This window comes from Saccopteryx bilineata, chromosome 6 (assembly GCF_036850765.1).
Source record: "Saccopteryx bilineata isolate mSacBil1 chromosome 6, mSacBil1_pri_phased_curated, whole genome shotgun sequence".
Lineage (NCBI taxonomy): Eukaryota > Metazoa > Chordata > Mammalia > Chiroptera > Emballonuridae > Saccopteryx > Saccopteryx bilineata.
The window spans coordinates 130,870,897-130,892,556 of record NC_089495.1 but is presented as its reverse complement, the minus strand read 5'-3'; the positions used below and the strand labels follow the sequence as shown (position 1 = coordinate 130,892,556).

Genomic DNA, 21,660 nt, shown 5'->3' with positions numbered 1-21,660 from the left:
GCCCCGCCTCCTGCGCCTGCCCTCCCCCCGCCCTCCGGTCGAGGGCGGGCGCAGCGCGTCTGTTCGCGTCCGGGTCAGCGGGTCATTGCGCCTGACTGGCTGGCTAGCGGACGCAGCGGGCATAGCCCGAGGTAGATGGCGCTGGTGGCGGCAAAGTTGAGCGCCGGGTGTGCCGAGCCTTCGGGGCGATGTGTAGTGACTTCCACAGGGCCGAGTCTGGAACGGAGGTGAGAGTCGTTGGGGTGGGAGCGAGAGTGAAAGAGCACGGGGCCGTGGCCCGGCGGGCGGGCGAGCGAGGCCGGAAGGCGGGGGAGGCCGGGGGCGCGGCCCGGGCATGGAGTCCCACCACCTGTGCACCTCCCAACCTGTGTCCCCACCTCACTTTTGCACTCTCCCACGTGTGCTCCCCACCCCACCCGTACACCACAACCCACCCGTGCACCGCACCCCACTCGTGCATCCAACTTCACCCGTGCAGCCCACTCCACCCGTGCACCCCACCTCACCTGTGCATCTTCTGGTGGAGGAGCGGGAATCAGAAACAGCTTGTGTCCTTGGAGAAGTAGGAGAGGAGGCTGATTTAGTCATGCTGGCGTGTGACTAAGGCTGGCCAGCATGTGGCTAAGACGGGCTGTCCAGAGGCGGACGGACGGGCATCGCTGGAGACCAACCGGGACCGTGTGCCGGAAGGGCCCAAGCTGGGGTTGGAGGGAGTCTGTTACGCGGGCCGGCAAGGAGCAGGTGGCGTGGGGAGCAGAGAGCAGCAAGCCCAGGGCCTGTGTGTGCAGGTGGGACGCAGCCAGCGTCTGAGAACGAGTTGGGAGATGAGCATGGAGAAACAGGCACGGCTGGGTTAGGCAGGGTCTTTTACACGGGGGGGGGGGGGGGGGGGGGGATTGCATGCCCGGATGGATCCCCAACGCCCGGTTCGCCCGTGTGGGTGTCGTGGGAATGAGCTCGAAGGCAGGACAAGATGATGCAGGCCGAGATTCTTGCAAGGAGCTTGTGCAAGTGCACGAGGGCGTGGACCAGAAGAGGGATGCTGGTGTAGGGCTTCTTGTGGGCGGCTCACCGAGTGGCTTCTGGCCGCTGTGTGGCTGGGGAACGAGGATGAGGTCAGGGCTGTCTTGATCCCCGGGTGGTCACAGGATGTTTTCCATGGTCAGTGGACCCCTCAAAGGGCCTGTAACATAGTACTGACGCAGGTGTTCTAGTTACCACTCAGTGGACAGAACAACTCTTGCAGGACACGATGTTTCTAGAAAGGATGTCATTGTCCTACTTTCTTTCCTTTTAGGATGTGGTTAGGTTTGTTTCAACTGCGAAACTTGCCCAAAAGCAAGGAACCATGGGCAGGCCTCCAAGATGAAGTTTTTTCGGCCCCTGTGGAGTCCAGTGCTGCCCCTACCAGGTGTCCCCAAACTGCGGGCCGCAATGCGGCCCCCTGAGGCCATTTATCCAGCTCCTGCTGCACTTCCAGAAGGGGCAACTCTCTCATTGGTGGTCAGTGAGAGGAGCACTGTATGTGGCGCCCTCAAAACGGTCTGAGGGACAGTGAACTGACCCCCTGTGTAAAAAGTTTGGGGACCCCTGCCTGTCTCAGGAGCAGTACTCTAAGACCAGTCCCTGCAAAGAATAACAGTTAGGCTTTGCCAGCCCTGCCATCTCTGTCAAAACTGTTATTATTTTAGATTTGACCTACTGGCCATCATATATATATATTTTTATATGCAAGCTTTTTTTTTTTAGGTTTTATTTATTTTATTTTATTTTTTTAGAGAGAAAAGACACAGAGAGAGAGAGAGAAGGGGGAAGAGCAGGAAGCATCAACTCCCATATGTACCTTGACCAGGCAAGCCCAGGGTTTCAAACCAGCGACCTCAATGTTCCAGGTCGATGCTTTTACCCATTGCGCCAATAGAGGTCAGGCCTACTGGCCATCATTTGCCAACCCCTGCTCCTATTAGTGCAGAGCCACTGCTTGATACAGGAAACTCTGCAGTTATAACCTTACTGGCTTAAGTGATCACTGTGAAACCCAGATGACTTGCCCGACTGGTGGTGGCACAGTGGCTAGACCGTGGACCTGGGACACTGATGTCGCAGGTTCGAAACCCCAAAGTTGCCAGCTTGAGCATAGACCCACTGGCTTGAGCATGGGATCACCGACTTGAGTGTGGGATCATAGATGTGATCCCATTGTTGCTGGCTTGAGCCCAGGGATTGTTGGCTTGAAGCCCAAGGTCGCTGGCTTGAGCAACGGGTCACTGGCTTGGCTGTAGCCTCCCCCCCCCCCCCCCGCATGTATGAGAACCAATCAATGAAAAACTAAAGTGATGCAACTACGAGTTCATGCTTCTCATCTCTCTTCCTTCCTGTCTCTGTCTCGCTCTCTGTTTCTCTTGCTCACTAAAAGAAAAACAAAAGAAAACTCAGATGACTTGTCCTCAGAACAAGCCTAGTTAGTCCAGAAAACAGGAGCCCAGCACAGCCCACTCACTGAAGAAAAAACTTAGCCTCCTGTCCGTTAGCCCACCATGCCTGTCTGGAGATCCACAGATTGCCTCTCATGTTACTTTGGAGTTCAGTGGGTTAAACAGGCAGCCGGGCAATGGGTGCTATTTTATTCTTTTTCCTTTGTGTTAACAGAGCCAACTAAGCAAGGCTTCTCTCCCCTTAAGTGCTTCTTTTGTCTGGACAGTGTTTTCTTTCTGTACCCGTTAGTTAAGTCTACTTTAAAGAGGCATTGTGTCAAAGTCAGAAACTATCCCAAGGAACTGAAATAAGCTACTTTAAATTTTTTTTTTTTTTCCATTTTTTCTGAAGCTGGAAACAGGGAGAGACAGTCAGACAGACTCCCGCATGCGCCCGACTGGGATCCACCCGGCACGCCCACCAGGGTCGAAGCTCTGCCCACCAGGGGGCGATGCTCTGCCCCTCCGGGGTGTCGCTCTTTTGTGACCAGAGCCACTCTAGCGCCTGGGGCAGAGGCCAAGGAGCCATCCCCAGCGCCCGGGCCATCTTTGCTCCAATGGAGCCTTGACTGCGGAAGGGGAAGAGAGAGACAGAGAGGAAAGCGCGGCGGAGGGGTGGAGAAGCAAATGGGTGCTTCTCCTGTGTGCCCTGGCCGGGAATCGAACCCGGGTCCTCCGCACGCTAGGCCGACGCTCTACCGCTGAGCCAACCGGCCAGGGCCTACTTTAAATTTTTAATTCACTGGAGTCAGTACCTTACAAAGTGCCTGACCTTTCTTTCCTACATCTCTGCTCTAATCCAAAGCACCCTTTCTTGGTGGTTTGCAGTCTTTCCCTTTGTTAAAGAAAATCTCATCTCCCGGGAAACCTAGACAGCAGGTTCGTTATGGGCAGGTTGTCATCCTTACCTTGGTTATCTCTGTTCTACCTGCTTAGTGCTTTATACAGAATAGAAATGCAATACATACTTGGTAAGTCAGCGCTTTGAACCTTTTCGTCACTTCAGGAAATCCTCTCAGAACTTTTGCTTCAGTTAAAAAAACAAGAACAGTGTGACTGTTTTTGTTCCTGCTTGTGATAAGCTCACTCTTTTGCTGTATAGAAGGGTTGTCAACTCTGCGGATTCAGAACCTTGAGCAGCAGCTTTGGTCATGTTCACCTCCTTGACATTTACGGCAGTCCCCAAGTTATGCTGGCTTTGGTTCTGACTTCAGTCCCCCGCCTTCTCCCCTCCTTCCCCCATCTGGTTTTACTCTCAGGTCTGTCCCCTACAAGCCACCAAGGCACTCTGTTAGAAAATCAGGTGATGATAGCTCCGACTTCCGTAGTGCTAAGCACTTTGTGCAAATTGACTCCTCAGCAACTGTACAGTCAGTCCTCGCGGCCATTCACATGCAGGTTCTCGTTAGATTCAGGCAGACGGTAAAGAAACAGTGTAGCCAAAGAATGGTAGTCCATTCCTTTATTCAAATCTTGCACCAGCGGACGAGCAACACACAGGAAAAAAAACACTTCCCTTCACTCAGGGCTCCCAAAGCCACTGACACATTCTCCCGTTCCACAACCAGAAGAATCTTCTCCGGTTCCTCCTAGAATCAAAGGCCCCACCATTCTCAGTGGAGCTCACAAAAGCCCCTCACCTCTGGTTCCCCATCTGCTAACCTCTCTCTCTCTCTCTCTGCAAAACATGGCCTCCCTCTCTTTTTTTTCTAAACTTTCTGGAGCAAAAACCTCTCCTCCAGCAAACATTAGCAAGACAATGGCTCTTCCCAGGCTGGAAGGTAATTTGCCAATTTCACAGATCACATAGGTTGCGCTGCCCAGCACCATTTTTTTTTTTTTAAGAGAGGAGAAGGAGAGACAGAGAGAATGAGAGAGAGGAGAGACAGAGAGAGAGAAGGGGGGAGGAGCTGGAAGCATCAACTCTCATATGTACCTTGACCAGGCAAGCCCAGGGTTTCGAACCGGCGACCTCAGCATTTCCAGCTCGATGCTTTATCCCACAGGTCAGGCCCCAGCACCATTTTTTAACACTCGAAGTGAGCAAACTCAAAAAATACAAATTTTACAAACTCATTTGCCCAACAGCAACCTTGTGAGGGCGGGGCTGCTTGTTGTCCCCAGTGTACTGATGAGAAACCCCAGCCCCAGGGGAGTGACCTAGCAAGTCTGGAGTCCGGAGTGATGGTCTGCTCTGCACGGTACAGACTGCTTCTCACTGTGTGGCTTCAGAACCCTACTCTGTGTACAAGCCCAAGGGCAGGTTCCTAAACGTGGCATCGAAAACCTTTCTGCCACCTGACTTCTGCTCTTTTAGGATTTTGTATCTCCTGCTGGTTCTATGCTACAGTCTCTAGCAATTCAGATCTGCTTATATACAGTTTACCTACACACTGCAGTTTATAACCTCGGCCTCACTTGCCTAATTCAGGTGGGACTTCCCTCTTTCTCCTTTGTTCAGTCCCCCCCACAAGATAAGGAGCTGACAGTATGAAAGCTGATACCTTCATAACAAATGTAATAAATAGGCGACGACGGTCATAATGTATGAGGAAGTTCAGTACTTTGCAGTTAGCTGTTCAGTACTGTATCCTAGACTACACTGTCAGTTAGCTCCTTTGAGGGCAGGGACTTATACCTTCTATAGCCTTTTGGAAAATTTTATAAATGTGGATTTTTTTTTTAGGATTTTATGTTTTTAGGTAATGACTTTTTCTTCTCTTTTTTTTTTTTGCTTTTGAAGCTTCTTGCTCGGCTCGAAGGGAGGAGGTCCCTGAAAGAAATGGAACCCTGTCTGTTTGCCGACGAAGACTCACCTGTACATGGTAAAAACACACTCTCCAAGAGAAGTGCAGGGTCACAGATGACTTTTTGTAAAACAAGTCTTTAAATATACATTCAGAAGCTTTGCGCAGTGGCAGTATCGTAGCCAATGAGGTTTATCCGAGGCGCGATTATTGCTAATTGAAAACTTTTCCCAATACCCCGCCATGACGACTTGAAATACAGTCGGTTAAATAAATTAGTAAAAAAAAAAAAAAATATATATATATATATATATATATACACACATTCAGATACTCCTAGTGAGAGGCTCTTGTAGGTTAAACTGTAAAATGAAAACTGAGAAACAGGCCCAGGCTGGGAGGCTCAGTGGATAGTGTTATCGTGAGGTTGCAGGTTCGATCCCAGGTCAGGGAACATAGGAGAAGCAACCAATGAGTGCACAACTAAGTGGAACAAGTTGATGCTTCTCTCTTCTTTTTCTCTCTCCCTTATCTCCTTTCTTTCCTCCTCCTTCCCCTTTGTTTCTCATGAATCAGTGGAAAAGAAAAAAAAGGCAAAACCAAATAAAAAACAAAGCTGAGAAGCACGATGACAGAACACTTTTAAGCTTTCCTCATCTATGTCAGACATGGTAAAGTTTGGCTTATCTGCGGTGACTCTTCAAAATAAACTGACTTCCTGTGTCCCAACACACAATATTTGTGGGAATTTTATTTTATTTTATTTTTGTATTCTTTAGAAGTTTGAGAATTACAGGGAAGACGTAGGCACCCTGCTGTTCTGCTAATATTTCTACATTTGGGAAAATACTTAGCTACTTGAACCATTGGCATTGCTATCCCAGGGAACACTATGAAGAAGGTCGTGTGCTTAGGTTGTTACTTTTTTTTTTTTTTTTTTTTGGTATTTTTTTGAAGCCGGGAAGGGGAGGCAGTCAGACAGACTCCCGCATGCCCCCGACCGAGATCCACCCGGCACGCCCACCAGGGGGCGTCGCTCTGTCGTGACCAGAGCCACTCTAGCGCCTGGGGCAGAGGCCAAGGAGCCATCCCCAGTGCCCGAGCCATCCCCAGTGCCCGGGCCATCTTTTGCTCCAGTGGAGCCTTGCCTGCGGGAGGGGAAGAGAGAGACAGAGAGGAAGGAGAGGGGGAGGGGTGGAGAAGCAGATGGGCGCTTCTGTGTGCCCTGACCAGGAATCAAACCCAGGACTTCCGCACGCCGGGCTGATGCTCTACCAGCTGAGCTAATCAGCCAGGGCTGGGTTGTCTTTTTATGATTAAGTTGTAAGAGTCCTTTATGTATACTAGGTACAAGTTTCTTACCAAACACATGATTTGCAATTTTATTAATTAAAATTTTAAATCATTTTGTGAGTTGTTTATTCACTATCTTGATGGTGTCCACTACCTTTTTGATGGCACAAAGTCATTGATTTTTTTTTTTTTTTCCGAATCTGGAAACGGGGAGAGATAGTCAGACTCCCGCATGCGCCGGACTGGGATCCACCCGGCACGCCCACCAGGGGGCGACACTCTGCCCACCACGGGGCGATGCTCTGCCCCTCCGGGGCATCGCTCTGTTGCGGCCAGAGCCACTCTAGCGCCTGGGGCAGAGGCCAAGGAGCCATCCCCAGCGCTCAGGCCATCTTTGCTCCAATGGAGCCTCGGCTGCGAGAGAGAAAGAGAGAGACAGAGAGGAAGGAGAGGGAGAGGGGTGGAGAAGCAGATGGGTGCTTCTCCTGTGTGCCCTGGCTGGGAATCGAACCCGGGACTTCTGCACGCCAGGCCGACGCTCTACCACTGAGCCAACCGGCCAGGGCTGATTTTGATGAAGTATAATTTGTCTGGGTTCTTTTGTTGTTGTTATCTTGTATGTTTTTGCTATAGTTTAGCCATTGCCTAATGCTTTTTGGGATAGTAGTGATTCTGCACCATACTGCAATTTATTACTTCTCCAGAACTGCAATGATTGTAATCTGCCACTTCAACATATTTGTTATACAATTTGTAGGTTAGTACCAAGAGGATGTATTTTTTTTTTTTAGGCGTTTTTTCTTTTCCTTATTTTGAAGGAGCTTTAGATTCATAAACTCCCTCTGATAATCTGTTACTCAGACCCTCCCCTGGCAGCATTCCGTTTGCAAGAGTGACTATTAAGGCCAAATCATCCAGATTCCTGGATTTAGTGTAACTTGTCAAATGCCAAACTGTACGGGTTTTTATTTTTTTACTGTCTAAGTTGTTGTATTCAGTACTTTCACTGGGCAAGGGTGTGTCTTTCTGGTAATGTCTCACAGAAGCATGAACAAGTGACTTCAGATACACATAAGAGGTTTATGTCCCCTTTATAGAACATAATGTGTGAATATGATTTTTTTTTTTTTTTGAGACAGATAGAGGGACAGATAGGGACAAACAGACAGGAAGGGAGAGAGATGAGAAGCATCAATTCTTTATTGTGGCACCTTAGTTGTTCATTGATTGCTTTCTTATATGTGCCTTGACCGGGGGCTACAGCAGAATGAGTGATCCCTTGCTCAAGCCAGTGACCTTAGGCTTCAAGCCAGTGACCTTTGGGCTTAAGCTAGCGACCATGGGGGTCATTCCCACGCTCAAGCCAGTGACCCCGCCTTCAAGCTGGTGAGCTCGGGGTTTTGAACCTGATTCTCTGCATCCAAGTTGGATGCTGTATCCACTGCACCACCCCGCCTGGTCAGGCTGCATCAGGAATCTTCTTAGTTAATGTGTGGATGTAGACAGCTCTCTCAAAGACTTACTCTTTCGAGTGATGCTGAAAGATGGTCTGAGTACCACCCCTCTCTTCAGGCAAATACTTGGCAAAGTTTTCCTTTTTTCCCCCCCATTCTGGGAATTCCACAGATACCCAGATCTATCTTACAGTTACCCGCTGACCAGTATCCTTCCATTTCCTTCAGAACATGTTACATTTCTCTTACTTCAGCTCATCCTTCTCTGACTGTCCATCCTCAGGAGACTGCGATTGAATTCTTGTGCCAAGCGTTGTATCCTTTCTGAAAGTCCTCTCGAACTCCCGCCCACCTGTCCTGCAGTCTGAGCTCCCCTCACTGTTCCTCTGACAGCAGCCCGCTCCCTGTGAGGCCTCTCTGTCCAGCCCACCGCTTTCAGACCACTTGATTGTGACAGGCACAGTGACCTCTTTCCTGCCTCTCCTCTTCCGTTGTCTCCTTTTAGGACTTTTCTGCTGCGTTTAGTATTATTTAGTACTCTATTTTCTCAAATCCTTTTGTGGTCTATATTGTCTTCCTCTTGATTTTTCTATTAAATTCCTGTTTTATCTGACTTCCCTAAAGGTAGCAATATCCCAAAAATTGAGTCTTTGGCCTCCCATTCTTAATTTTAAGTTCACTGTCACCATCAAAAAGAGTTTCTCTTCTGTATTTCTATGTGACTGTCTCCCAGATCTCTGTATCCAGAGTCTCATTACTGTCTTGACTCTTAACTCCTAGTGGCTGTAGGAAATTTTTATTTTGACTCCTAGAGCTGCATCTCAACATACCATTTGGAAGGTAAATTCATGTTAGGGTATTTACATGAATAATGTTACTGAAAAAAACCTACTTTGGTCCTGGCTGTTTGGCTCAGTGGTAGAGCATCGCCCCGGTGTGTGGAAGTCCTGGGTTTGATTCCCGGCCAGGGCACACAGGAGAATCGCCCATCTGCTTTTCCACCTTTCCCCCTCTCCTTCCTCTCTGTCTCTTCTCTTCCCACAGCCAGGGCTCCATTGGAGCAAAGTTGACCGGGGCACTGAGGATGGCTCCATAGTCTCTGCCTCAGGTGCTAGAATGGCTCTGGATGCAGCAGAGCAACAGCCCAGATGGGCAGAGCATTGCCCCCTGGTGGGCATGCCGGTGGATCTGGGTTGGGCGCATGCGAGAGACTGTCTACCGCCCCCACTTCTCACTTGGTGGGGGGGGGAGCCCCACTTTGCTAATGTACTCTGTTTGTATGGAACTTCCTGTCTGTCTATGAGAATGTCTCAGTGGCTGCCTTCTCCTCTGGAACCAGAGGAGGGGGGCTGCAGACCAGACAGAAGCTGAGTGCCAGGCCCTGGGCACACTGTGACCTATCAGCAGACCTGTTTCCTTTCAAAATGCCACGTTCCAAAATTGATTTTTGGGCCTGTCATCCTGTTGGTCAAATAAGTTTGTAAATATGATGTATATGTTTACAAGCTTATAGTTTGCATTGTGGGCTGGGCAATGCTAGCAATAGTGGTCTGTGAGATTGCAGGTCGCCTTCCTGCTGGGAGGAGCCATTGTCTTGCTAATGTTTACTGGAAGAGAGATTCTGCTCCATCACGGAGAGGTGCAGGAGGATTTCTTTTTTCTCTTCTCCCTGATCCCTTGCCCTCCATGGGAAAGCAGGTTTTCTGCTTTTCCCTTGGCTTTTCTTGTGGCTTGCCGGTCTTGGTGAGACACCAATAAACAGAATGGCCCACCATCCTCCCACTCTGCTGTTTCTTTATCGTCTGCCCAAATTCAGTGAGAACCTGCATGTGAATGGCCACGATGGTGGCAGTGGCCCCTAATCTTACAAGTCCTCCCCCAATCAGGACTTAGGTTTTCATTCTTTAGATGTCTCTCAAGTTCTTACAAAGAAAGTCACGCGATGAAAAAGATGCTGTTTTTTGTGTTGGGGATGGAACATTCCAACCTTAAGTAGCCGACAGGAAATATAATCAGGGCTCTGACTGGCTTGTCCAGTGGATAGAGCAGGGGTCGGGAACCTATGGCTTGCGAGCCAGATGTGGCTCTTTTGATGGCTGCATCTGTCTTGCAAACAAATCTTTAATAAAAAAATAATGTTAAGCCTGACCTGTGGTGGCGCAGTGGATGGAGTGTCGACCTGGAGTGCTGAGGTTGCTGGTTCAAAACCCTGGGCTTGCCCAGTCAAGGCACATATGGGAGTTGATGCTTCCTGCTCCTCCCCCTTCTCTCTCTCTCTTTCTCTCTTCTCTAAAATGAATAAATAAAAATAATTTAAAAAATAATGTTAAAAATATAAAACATTCTCATGTAGTACAATCCATTCATTTTCTACCACTCATGTTCATGGTTGCGGGTGGCTGGAGCCAATCACAGCTGTCCACCGGGATAACACCAAATTTTTATTGGATAATGCATAACGTACAAGGGTCGTTGTATACCTCTCACAGAATTATATTTTAAAATATGTGGCATTCATGGCTCGCTCAGCCAAAAATGTTCCCGACCCCTGGGATAGAGCGTTGTCTCAGAGTGCCAAGGTCATGGGTTTGATCCCCAGTCAGCACACATAGCAGAAGTAGTCAATAAGTGCACAACTAAGTGGAACAGAGTTGATGCTTCTCCCCCCCCTTCAAATCAATGGAAAAAATTTAAGTATATTAATAAAAAGAATTAAGTGAATAGTCAAAATTATATATGCAGTCCTGGAAGATGATGAGGTTTGCGTTTCCTGCCTCGGTGTCAGTAGGATCCAGTGCGACACCATGAAGAAGTCACTCTTCATTTGTGAAACAGTGTGGACATGTCATTGCTGCCCCTAGGCCACGTCTGCCTACTCTTCTGGGCAGAGGAAAGGAAGGTGTGGGTGTTGTGTGCTTGCTGTTTCAGTGGTGTCTCTGGCCCGTTGAGTCCTATGGACCACTCTCAGAGCCGTCCCACTAAATCTCCCGCTAAACTGTGTCCTCAGCTCTCCTCGGCTACATCCACCTTGCTTTCATGTTAACTCATCTTCTTTCTTCTTCTTCTTTTTTTTTTTTTTTTTTGAGTCAGAGAGAGGGATAGATAGGGACAGACAGACAGGAACGGAGAGAGATGAGAAGCATCAATCATTAGTGGGGGTTTTTTTGGGTTTTTTTTTTTTTTTTACAGAGACAAAGAGTCAGAGTGAGGGATAGACAGGGACAGACAGACAGGAACGGAGAGATGAGAAGCATCAATCATTAGTTTTTCGTTGTGCATTGGGACACTTAGTTGTTCATTGATTGCTTTCTCATATGTGCCTTGACCATGGGCCTTCAGCAGACCGAGCAACACCTTGCTTGAGCCAGCGACCTTGGGTCCAAGTTGATGAATTTTTGCTCAAACCAGATGAGCCCACACTCCTGCTGGCGACCTCAGGGTCTTGAACCTGAGTCGTCCGCATCCCAGTCCGATGCTCTATCAACTGCGCCACCGCCTGGTCAGGCGTTAACTCATCTTCTGTGTGCGGTTTTCTCTCTATTATAAGACAGTAAAAGACTTTTATCTGGGGGCAGCTTGGCTCCCCAGTTATATAGTAGGAGAGAGTAAACTGAACATGTGCGTTGAGTATAGTTCACTGGGTTAGCTTTTAATTGGGGCATCTATGAACAACTGCTAATGTGAAAATAGCTTCACTCTTTTATTGTGGTTTGAATTTTGGTTGTGGAGGTGGGGCGGGAATCTTTGTCATGAAAATTTGGACTTGTGAAGTATGCGCAAGATTGTAGAAGAAATTGTCTTAAGTGTTACACTACCTCAAATAGTGTGGTGACAGCTTGCTAGATTTCTCACCCATTATCTGTGACTGTTGCATCATTATAGTGGTTTATTAGTAGTAATAGGAAATAAAGTAACTGGACTCGAAGATGACGTTAATTTGTTTGGCACCTTAGAATCTGTATTTGTAACAGAGTTTTCATTTATGTGGTTCAGCAATCAATGAAATGTCCGTTGGTTTTTAGCAAGTTTCGTTTTAGTAAGAACTGGAAGGCCACTGTCCAGAGTGGGTTTTGGAAAGCTCCAGAGACAGGACAGTTCCCGGGTATTGTATTATATTTCATTTATGCTGTGTCCTCAGTGAGAGAGTTGCTGGAACCTACACAGAAAGAGGTTGGGAATCTCCCCAAGTCTAGAGTAATTGACTTGGATGATAATGCTAGGAGAATAGTTTTCAATGCAGATGCCATTCTGAATGAGCAGTTTCAAGAGAGATTCCTACTGCGAAGAAGGCAGTTTGGAAGCTGTCTCCAGGGGGGAATGCTGTTGGCAGAGCCGTGAGTTCTTGCACCCTGTGCATGCGAAACTGCACAGTCAAGAATTGCTCTGCCCCTAAGGATGACACTGAGAAACCTTGATTAGGTATTGATTGTTTCCTCTGCATGTCGCAGAAATCCCACCTGGTGGCCTAACCAGATACAGGTTTATCTTCCTCGTATCAGAAGTGGTGTTGAGGCAGGGCAGGCTGTGCGTCACTGGTCCTGGGTTCCATACTGAGATCAAAGTCCTGGGTGCCCCCTGTCTTCCTGCGCTGCCCTCTGTAGGGCCCACCCTTCCTCCTTGCTGTTTCAGGGTGGCTGCCTCACCTCCAGGGAAGGGCGGCAGAGCCTAAGCGGCACCTGCACCAGAAAGCAAAACACAAAAATCCCAACAGACACCTACATGCGTCTCATTGGCCACAGCTGAGGTATCTGAAGACCCCTCTTTGCAAGGGAGACTAAGGAAAATAGTTTTTACATTGGGTACATTGCCTTCCTCAACTGGGGTTTCTTATATGTATATTTTCCTTCTTTTTCAACTTGAGAGGAGGGGAGATAGAAAGACTCCCATGTGCCCTGCCTGGGATCTACCCAGTAACCTTGTGTGGGGCTGTGCTTGCAACTGAGCTATTTTTAACACCTGAGGCAGTAGCTCCACAAAGCCATCCTCAGTGCCCGGGGCTGATGCACTCCAACCATTTGAGCCATGGCTGCAAGACAAGGAGAAAGAGAGAAGAGAGAGAGACAGAGAGAGAGAGAGAGAGAGAGAGAGAGAGAGAGAAAGGGAGAAGGGTGTAGAAGCCAATGTGTGCCCTGACCGAGAATTGAACCTGGGACATCCACACACCAGGTCAACGCTCTACCACTGAGCCAACCGGCCTGGGCCATGGAGTGAATGTTGGGAGATCAATGACCAGAACTATTATGTACCTAAGTAATTCATGGAGTTGTTAAGCCTAATCCGGAGGGACTCGAAACATTGAAGACATGAATAAAATCCGTCGATTACACACCAAAGCTTTATTGTCTAGCTTGGCCAAGTGGCAGCAACTCCGACAGAAATCTGAGGGAGAGCGCGTTGGCCCTTTGTTCTACTTAGTTTTTATAGTTTTGTAAGTGGGAAGTATAGAAGCAAAAATTGCAATGAGGTGCCCTTTACCATTACTGGTTGTAGTCATATGCCTTTTAACATGATAGGACCATGTTCAATTTGCAAGCCATACATCATTTTGGAGAAAACAAAATTTATAAGTCGCCTAACCAGGCGGTGGCGCAGTGGATAGAGCATCGGACTGGGATGTGGAGGACCCAGGTTCAAGACCCCGAGGTCACCAGCTTGAGCCCAAGGTCACTGGCTCTAGCAAGGGGGTTACTCAGTCTGCTGAAGGCCCACGGCCAAGGCACATATGAAAACAATCAATGAACAACTAAGGTGTTGCAACGCACAATGAAAAACTAATGATTAAAACAAAAAAAAACTAATGATTGATGCTTCTCATCTCTCTCTGTTCCTGTCTGTCTGTCCCTGTCTATCCCTCTCTCTGACTCTCTCTCTGTCTCTGAAAAAAAAAATTATAAGTCAACACAATGATAGAAAGATGTCTTTTTACATATTAAGAGACATTCCTATATTTTCTAATGTTTATCCTCCATCTCTGTCCAGAGTCACATACATTAACTATATGCATTCATATGGGAGAGGTAGTTTCCCTGGGGACAAATGCCCGCAAAAATGGCTCATTACTATAAGTAAAGGTTTATTTTGGCTTTTCTCTTCCTGCACCTGGTTAGCTATTCACCCCTTTCCCCACAGATGTAGTGGAATGTCAGGGAATCCATGTTTTCCTTCCCTTTGCATTTACAATACAATGCTAAGAGCCATCCTGGTTTTATGCCAATCACACAGTACAGAGATCATTCACAAAATTTCTCTGCACACCGTAACCCAAATTAATAAAATGTTCTTTAAGCCTCTTAAAATATTAATATTGATTCTGTAGCTTTTGGTACTTTACAACACCTATAGGTGAGGTTGCGCAGTGGCTCCTCAGAGTTAGTTCTTGAAAGGCCCGAGCTCTGGGGACCTCATTCTTAACTCTCACCAGGTCAAGTGTGAGTGCATGTGGGCCTATCCCCAGGAGAGCCTCCAAGACTGCCTCCTACCTTGTCGCTCTGCCTTTCCCACAACGATTTCCCTGTTTGTTTGTGTTTGCTTATACAGATCCACTTTGGGAAATGGGTTTAGATTTTCTTTGACATTCCAGGAGATGTCTTTTTCAACACCCGTGCAGATGGTTTTGTTGTAGTCTACCCTTATTGTGCTGCTGTATTTTGACTGAGATTTTTAAATTTTACACAGGTGATATTCTTGAATTTCATGGTCCAGAAGGAACAGGAAAGACAGAGATGCTTTGTCATTTAACAGCACGGTGCATACTTCCAAAGTCAGAAGGTGGACTGGAAATAGAGGTCTTATTTGTTGACACAGACTACCACTTTGATATGCTTCGGCTTGTTACAGTTCTGGAGCATAGACTGTCCCAGAGTTCTGAAGAAATGATAAAAAGTTGCCTTGGGAGGTTTTTTCTGGTCTACTGTAGCAGTAGCAGCCAGTTGCTACTCACGCTGCACTCACTGGAAACGATGTTTTGCAGTCACCCCTCTCTCTGCGTTTTGATTCTGGATAGCTTGTCCGCCTTTTACTGGATAGACCGAGCCAATGGAGGAGAAAGCGTTAACTTGCAGGAGTCTACTCTGAAGAAATGTTCCCAGTTCTTAGAGAAGTTTGTAAATGAGTACCGCTTGGTTCTTTTTGCAACAACACAAAGTATGATGCAGAAAACCTCAAACTCTACGGAGGGGTCCTCCTCGGCGGGTAGCCACCCCAGTGACGCCTCCAGTGTGGACTACAGACCCTACCTCTGTAAGGCCTGGCAGCAACTAGCAAAGCATAGGATATTCTTCTCCAAAGATGATTCTAACACCAGGAACCGGTTCTCTTTAGTGTCACGTCATCTGAAAAGTAACAGTTTAAAAAAACATTGTTTTATTATTGGAGAAAGTGGGGTTGAATTTTGTTGACGTGTACCAAGACAGTCTTGTAGGATGTTATGCAGGTTTTAAAAAAAGTCTTTCACAGGCTAACGCAATTCAGTTCTGACATTTTAAACCCTTAAGGGAATTAACAGCAGTATTCCTACAGAATAGATTTCTTAAACTAGTACAGTAGAACCTCAGGTTATTCTGTTCCTAGGTCATTGAAGATGAATCGAAGTGCTGTTAACAACTCTGCATGGAAGCAGCTAAATAAATAATTTGCACATTTCAGCCTAAATAAAATGGAGTTTTATAATGTTGTGTTACGTTTCTGGAACTCCATTAAGGACTTAACTTGTTTAGGAGAGTTTCAATGCATTTCTCATTTCTCAGAGGTAACTCATTCAGGAAGCTGTGACTTTGGAAAATGTTATTGTGGAGTTGTTATTTCTGTAAAAGTGATGAAAACAGGGAGTCTACCATCTGCCTTTAACATTTTCATCCGAGTTAGTTACACTGACTCCCAAGATGGAGTTGCATTACGCTCGGGCTTCTGTATAATTTCTTAACCACAGGGAAATAAGATAACCACTGGAGGAATTCTGTGAAGGGTGTTTTTTGTGAAATTTTCATCTCCTCGTTAAGTGAGAGACAAATGCTAAAACAATATTAGAACCCGTGTGTTACTTGCATTTTCTTACCCATTTAGAATAGACCCAGATCGTCCCTGAAATGAATCGAACCGTTGCCAGCCGAGGGCTGGACAAGGCTCCGTCCCCTCGGGTCCGGCGATGGCCCTAGGGGATGACACACCTTAGGGGCATGGTGGTAATGTACTGTAGGAGCGCAGGGAACTTTTAGGTCATCTGCTGATACATTTTAATACAAGAAGGGATGAAATTATATCAGTATTTGATTGTCAGATTGACCCCGGCACTCACAGTCTTATGTGTTGGGGTTGTCCCGTGTCACAGACATATCTGAGGGACCCTGTGGGGAAAGGAGGAAGAGATGACTGTGGCTTTATCCTGGGTGTGTTCATTTATATGTTACCTATTTAGTTAACACTATTGACTCTAATTCTGCTTACCTAACCGAGATTAGATGAAGATGGTGGGGTTTTTTTTTCTTTTGTTTTTTACAGAGAAAGAGCGAGAGTCAGAGAGAGGGATAGACAGGGACAAACAGGAACGGAGAGATGAGAAGCATCAATTGTTAGTTTTTCGTTGCGCATTGCGACACCTTAGTTGTTCATTGATTACTTTCTCACGTGCCTTGACTGCCGGCCTTCAGCAGACCGAGTAATCCCTTGCTCGAGCCAGCGACCTTGGGTCCAAGCTGGTGAGCTTTTGCTCAAACCAGATGAACCTGTGCTCAAGCTGGTGACCTCGGGGTCTCGAACCTGGGTCCTTGGCATCCCAGTTTGACGCTCTATCCACTGCGCCACCACCTGGTCAGGCAAGATGGTGTTTCTCCTGATGCAGGCAGAGTGGCCGTGGCCCATGCTGTCTGTGCCCCACCATGTACCCTGGGCCTCTACCTCCCCTGTGGTTTACAAAGCCCGAGGACTTCTGAAGGTGTCTCTGGACGCCGCAGCCCACTGGGCTACAGGTGGGGCAGGCCGCTGTCACCAGCAAGGGTCAGGGTTTGGCCTATAAATATGTGCGCCTCTGTAAGAGGACACTGTCTCAGAGTGGCCCCAGGAGGACTAATTCCCAGTGGCTTAAAGCAGTAATTCATTCACACACTGTTAACCACCTTCTGTCCCAGTTCCCCACTATCTGTTGGGGCTTCCTGGGATTGTCTCCCTAATGAGTGACAAGTCCTTGTCTGGGAACTATTTTTGCTGCGGGGTGAGGGGGAACCAAACTGTCTGCAGATAAAAGTCATCAGTCCAGCTACCCTTCTCGGCCCAACACTTGCTTTTCAGCCGCACTGTGTAGTCTAATTGGTAATTGAGTTAAATTGCATTGGGTCATCCACATACCTGTCTGCCCTCAGTAAATGTCATTTTGCCATTAATATAATTTTAGATATTAACATATTATCTATTGTTCATCCATTTTCAATTTGTATTTTAGTTTATTTTGTTGCATGCAATATATGTTACGATAAGTAATTTGTAAATACTTGTATTTGGGTGGGAGAAATGTTTATTGTCCCCCACCCATGAGAGTGATCATTGAGATTGAGAATCTTTTTCTGTATTCTAGAAAAGAGAGAAAAAGTCAGCTACCTCCCCTGTCAAGCTCTGCACTCTGGCCACACGGGTGTGTGTTTTATAGATGTATATAAAATACTTAGCAACTTCTAGCAGAATTCTAGCCTCAAATATGACAGGATTTTCTATTTCTCCTCTGTGTAAATGAAGTGTTAATATTTTAAAATTATTTATTTATTTATTTTTACAGGGACAGAGAGAGAGTCAGAGAGAGGGATAGATAGGGACAGACAGACAGGAACAGAGAGAGATGAGAAGCATCAACCATCAGTTTTTCATTGCAACATCTTAGTAGTTCATTGATTGCTTTCTCATATGTGCCTTGATGATGGGCCTTCAGCAGACCTTGCTTGAGCCAGCAACCTTGGGTCCAAGCTGGTGAGCTTTTTTGTTGTTGTTGTTCAAGCCAGATGAGCCCGCGCTCAAGTTGGCAACCTCGGGGTCTCGAACCTGGGTCCTTCCGCATCCCAGTCCGACACTCTATCTACTGGTCAGGTTGAAGTGTTAATTTAATGAACTGTTATTCACAGATTTATAACTTATTCTTCGGGAAACATGCTTAAAAAAACAATGAACTTTTGTATTAACTTATATTATCAATTATATATTAATGTGTCAGGCCAAAGACTTCGTTATCTTTATTTTTATTTACTTATTTTTTTGTATTTTTCTGAAGTTGGAAATGGGGAGGCAGTCAGACAGACTCCGGCATGCGCCGGACCAGGATCCACCCGGCATGCCCACCAGGGGGCAATGCTCTGCACATCTGAGGCGTTGCCCTGTTGCAACCAGGGCCATTCTGGCACCTGAGGCAGAGACCATGGAGTCATCCTTAGTGCTCGGGCCAACTTTGCTCCAATGGAGCCTCGCTGCGGGAGGGGAAGAGAGAGAGAGGAAGGAGAGGGGGAAGGGTGGAGAAACAGATGGGCACTTCTCCTGTGTGCCCTGACCAGGAATCGAACCCGGGACTCCCGCACGCCACGCCAACGCTCTACCACTGAGCCAACTGGCCAGGGCCAATTTCGTTATCTTGAAAAGGTTTGTTATCTAACATGTTAAAAGGAATTAAGAAAAAGTTTATGCCTGACCTGTGGTGGTGCAGTGGATAAAGCGTTGACCTGGAAATGCTGAGGTCGCCAGTTTGAAACCCTGGGCTTGCCTGGTCAAGGCACATATGGGAGTTGATGCTTCCAGCTCCTCCCCCCTTCTCTCTCTCTGTCTCTCTCTCCTCTCTCTCCCTTTCTGTCTCTCTCTCCTCTCTCTCCCTTTCTGTCTCTCTCTCTCTGTCTCTCTCTCTCCCTCTCCTCTCTAAAAATGAATAAATAAATAAATAAATTAGAAAAAGTTTATAAATAAATCATGCTTAGCCTGACCAGCCAGTGGTGCAATGGATAGATCATCAGATTGGGATGCAGAAGGACCTAGGTTTGAAACCCTGAGGTCGCTGGCTCGAGTGCGGGCTCACCAGCTTGAGTGTGGGGTTGCCGGCTTGAGTGTGGGATCATAGGCGTGACCCCATGGTCACTGTCTTTAGCCCAAAGGTCGCTGGCTTGAGCAAGGGGTCACTCACTCTGCTGCAGCCGCCCACCCCCTCGGTCAAGGTACATATGAGAAAGCAATGAACAACTAAGGAGACTAAGGTGCCGCAACAAAGAATTGATGCTTCTCATCTCTCTCCTTCCTGTGTCTATCCCTATTTGTCCCTCTGTCTCTTTCACACACGCACACACACATACACACACACAAAAGAAAGACATGTAATGAGGTTCACTCTGACTGCAGTTGGAAATACAAATTAAGATCTTGTCAGTTTGTCTCGGGTGGCAGAACCTTAAAGGTGGGGACAAAACCAGGCTCTGAAGAAGACATGCAACAAAGTGCAGTCCATGCTGGGGAGGTGAGCCCTCTGTGGACGGCACTTAGGAAACCTGCTTAGCATGGTTCTATGAAGTTAAGCACAGGGGTACCCCTTTATCGGTGTCTATCCTGCATGCATCGGGAGAGATGTGTCAATATGTTCACGTTAGCATTGTTTGCAACGGCAAAAGCCAGAGTCTGTGAAAACATCCATTCATCACAGAACAGATGATTGAACAAGCGGTGGTCCAGTCACACAGTGGGCGCACTGGACAGCGGGAAAGGGAAGTATACTACGGAACGCCAGATAAATCTTAGAAACAGTGTTGAATTTTCTCAAAACATACTGTCGGAATATGTTTAACATTTAGCTAAATGCTGTTATTCATGTGAACGCGAACATATCACTCAAAGTTTAGGAAGTTTGCATCTGTTTTGGGTAAGCATGTCTAAATTAAGAATATGGGTTAATATTTAGAGTATTCTTAGTCGGATGTATTATGTTGCATTGCAGCTGAACTCTTGAATTGACGTGAATTAAACCTATAGAACTTGAAATATATATTTTGTATGAACCTGTAGTAAATGACCATATTACAATTCAGATGCTGAAAAGTGTGGTGAGAGTTGCCATGGGAACCTTAATGTGATCTTCCCTTGCTTTCATTTAAATGTCATTTTAAATATTGCATTAACATTTTTGCATTTAATGGATAGATATTTGAATTAATATTGAAGTTCTCTCTCTAATATAAATAAAATATCAGAAATGAAAGTGTGATTTTTCTTCCAGTGAACAAATGAACATATATTGCAAGTTCTTGTAGAAATAACAGCACTTGAGTTATAAATGATTAGATTCCATTAATTTATTTTGAAGTTTCTTAAAAAATGTCTTGTAGAAGATCAGGCAATATTTATTAATAGTCACATAATTCATGTCTTTACATTTCAAATATGGTTCAGTTTCCTAAAGGCTGTGTGGGGGCAATTTCCTTCATAGTGCCTTAGTTTATTTTTCCGTATTTTAAATACCTGACCTCTGAGGCGTCTCCTACCTAATAAGTTCATATTAGCATACTAATCACTTATAGGGAGATATACTTCTTCCTACTTAAATACGATTACCAAATACAGGTTTGTCTACTTAAATTCATTGAAGAAAAATCTAACTTATGCCAGAGGTATATGATTTTTTTATTACTAAAGATGTTTGACTATACAAAGAATATTTACACATAAGATTATTTGTGAATAGCGCATTTAAAGTTGAAATGTATAAAATGCACAGATAACAGAATCTGTAGTTGGAAGGAGCTCTTAGGAGTCAGGACTCTTAAATTATTTCTAAGGCATTCCAGCCAACTAGGTCTCTGACTATGCAAATAATTTAATCTCTTATGTATAAAACAAAAAGACTAAATTACGACCACTGGGTTTCTTTCCAACTTTTATACTCCCAAAACAAAATTTGGAAAATTTTGAATCACCTCACATCTTTTGAATTAACATTCAGAACTTTAATTCATATATTTACATGTTGGTAAAAGGTTTGATTTCTGACATTAACTTTATTATTATTTTTTTTTAATTCGGTGAGAGGAGGGGAGTAGAGACAGACCCCCTGCATGCACCCCAACTGGGATCCAACTGGCAAGCCCACTAGGGGGTGATGCTCTGCCCATCTGGGCAAAGGCCATGGAGCCATCCTAACTAAACACATGAGGCCAGCTCACTCCAATCGATCCATGGCATGGCTGCAAGAGAGGGAGAGATAGAGAGAGAGAGGGGGAAAGAGAGAGAAAGAGAGAGAGAGAGAGAAGCAAGAGGGGGGGAGGGGGGGAAAAGCAGATGGGCGCCTCTCCCTGTGCCCTGACTGGCAATTGAACCCAGGACATGCCAGGCCAATGCTCTACCACTGAGCCAGCTGGCCAGGGCTGGCATTAACATTTTAAAATAAAACATGTATTAAACAGTATGTCCGTAAAGTCATGGTGCACTTTTGACTGGTCACAGAAAAGCAACAAAAGACGATAGAAATGTGAAATCCACACCAAATAAAAGGAAAACTCTCCCAGTTTCATACCTATTCAGTGCAGTTCGATGTGGGCTCATGCACAGATTTTTTAGGGCTCCTTAGGTAGCTATCCCGTATAGCCTCTACAGACTCGTCACTGACTGATGGCCTACCAGAACGGGGTTTCTTCACCAAATTGCTGGTTTCCTTCAACTGTTTATCCCACTGAGTAATGTTATTTCTAT

The 21,660-nt window shown here is 46.2% G+C and overlaps 1 protein-coding gene and 1 non-coding gene across 2 annotated transcripts; both read left to right on the top strand.

The window, feature by feature from the left end:
- Nucleotides 1-83: 83 nt before the first annotated feature.
- Nucleotides 84-20,135, top strand: XRCC2 (X-ray repair cross complementing 2). The gene is made up of 3 exons (XM_066235919.1): nt 84-227; nt 5,218-5,299; nt 14,644-20,135. Exons 1-3 carry the CDS (start codon nt 189-191, stop codon nt 15,363-15,365), a joined length of 843 nt encoding a protein of 280 aa, XP_066092016.1. The 5' UTR covers nt 84-188; the 3' UTR covers nt 15,366-20,135.
- On the top strand, nt 5,378-5,514 carry LOC136309701 (U4 spliceosomal RNA). The gene has a single exon (XR_010726358.1). It is a non-coding gene; the product is annotated as a U4 spliceosomal RNA (small nuclear RNA).
- Nucleotides 20,136-21,660: the final 1,525 nt, after the last annotated feature.

Excerpts from the sequence above, each read along its gene's own strand:
- XRCC2 (XM_066235919.1), top strand. The coding sequence starts at position 189 with ATGTGTAGTGACTTCCACAGGGCCGAGTCTGGAACGGAG. Across the intron at positions 228-5,217 it reads GGGCCGAGTCTGGAACGGAG|CTTCTTGCTCGGCTCGAAGG; the intron begins GTGAGAGTCGTT and ends TTGCTTTTGAAG. Across the intron at positions 5,300-14,643 it reads CGAAGACTCACCTGTACATG|GTGATATTCTTGAATTTCAT; the intron begins GTAAAAACACAC and ends AATTTTACACAG.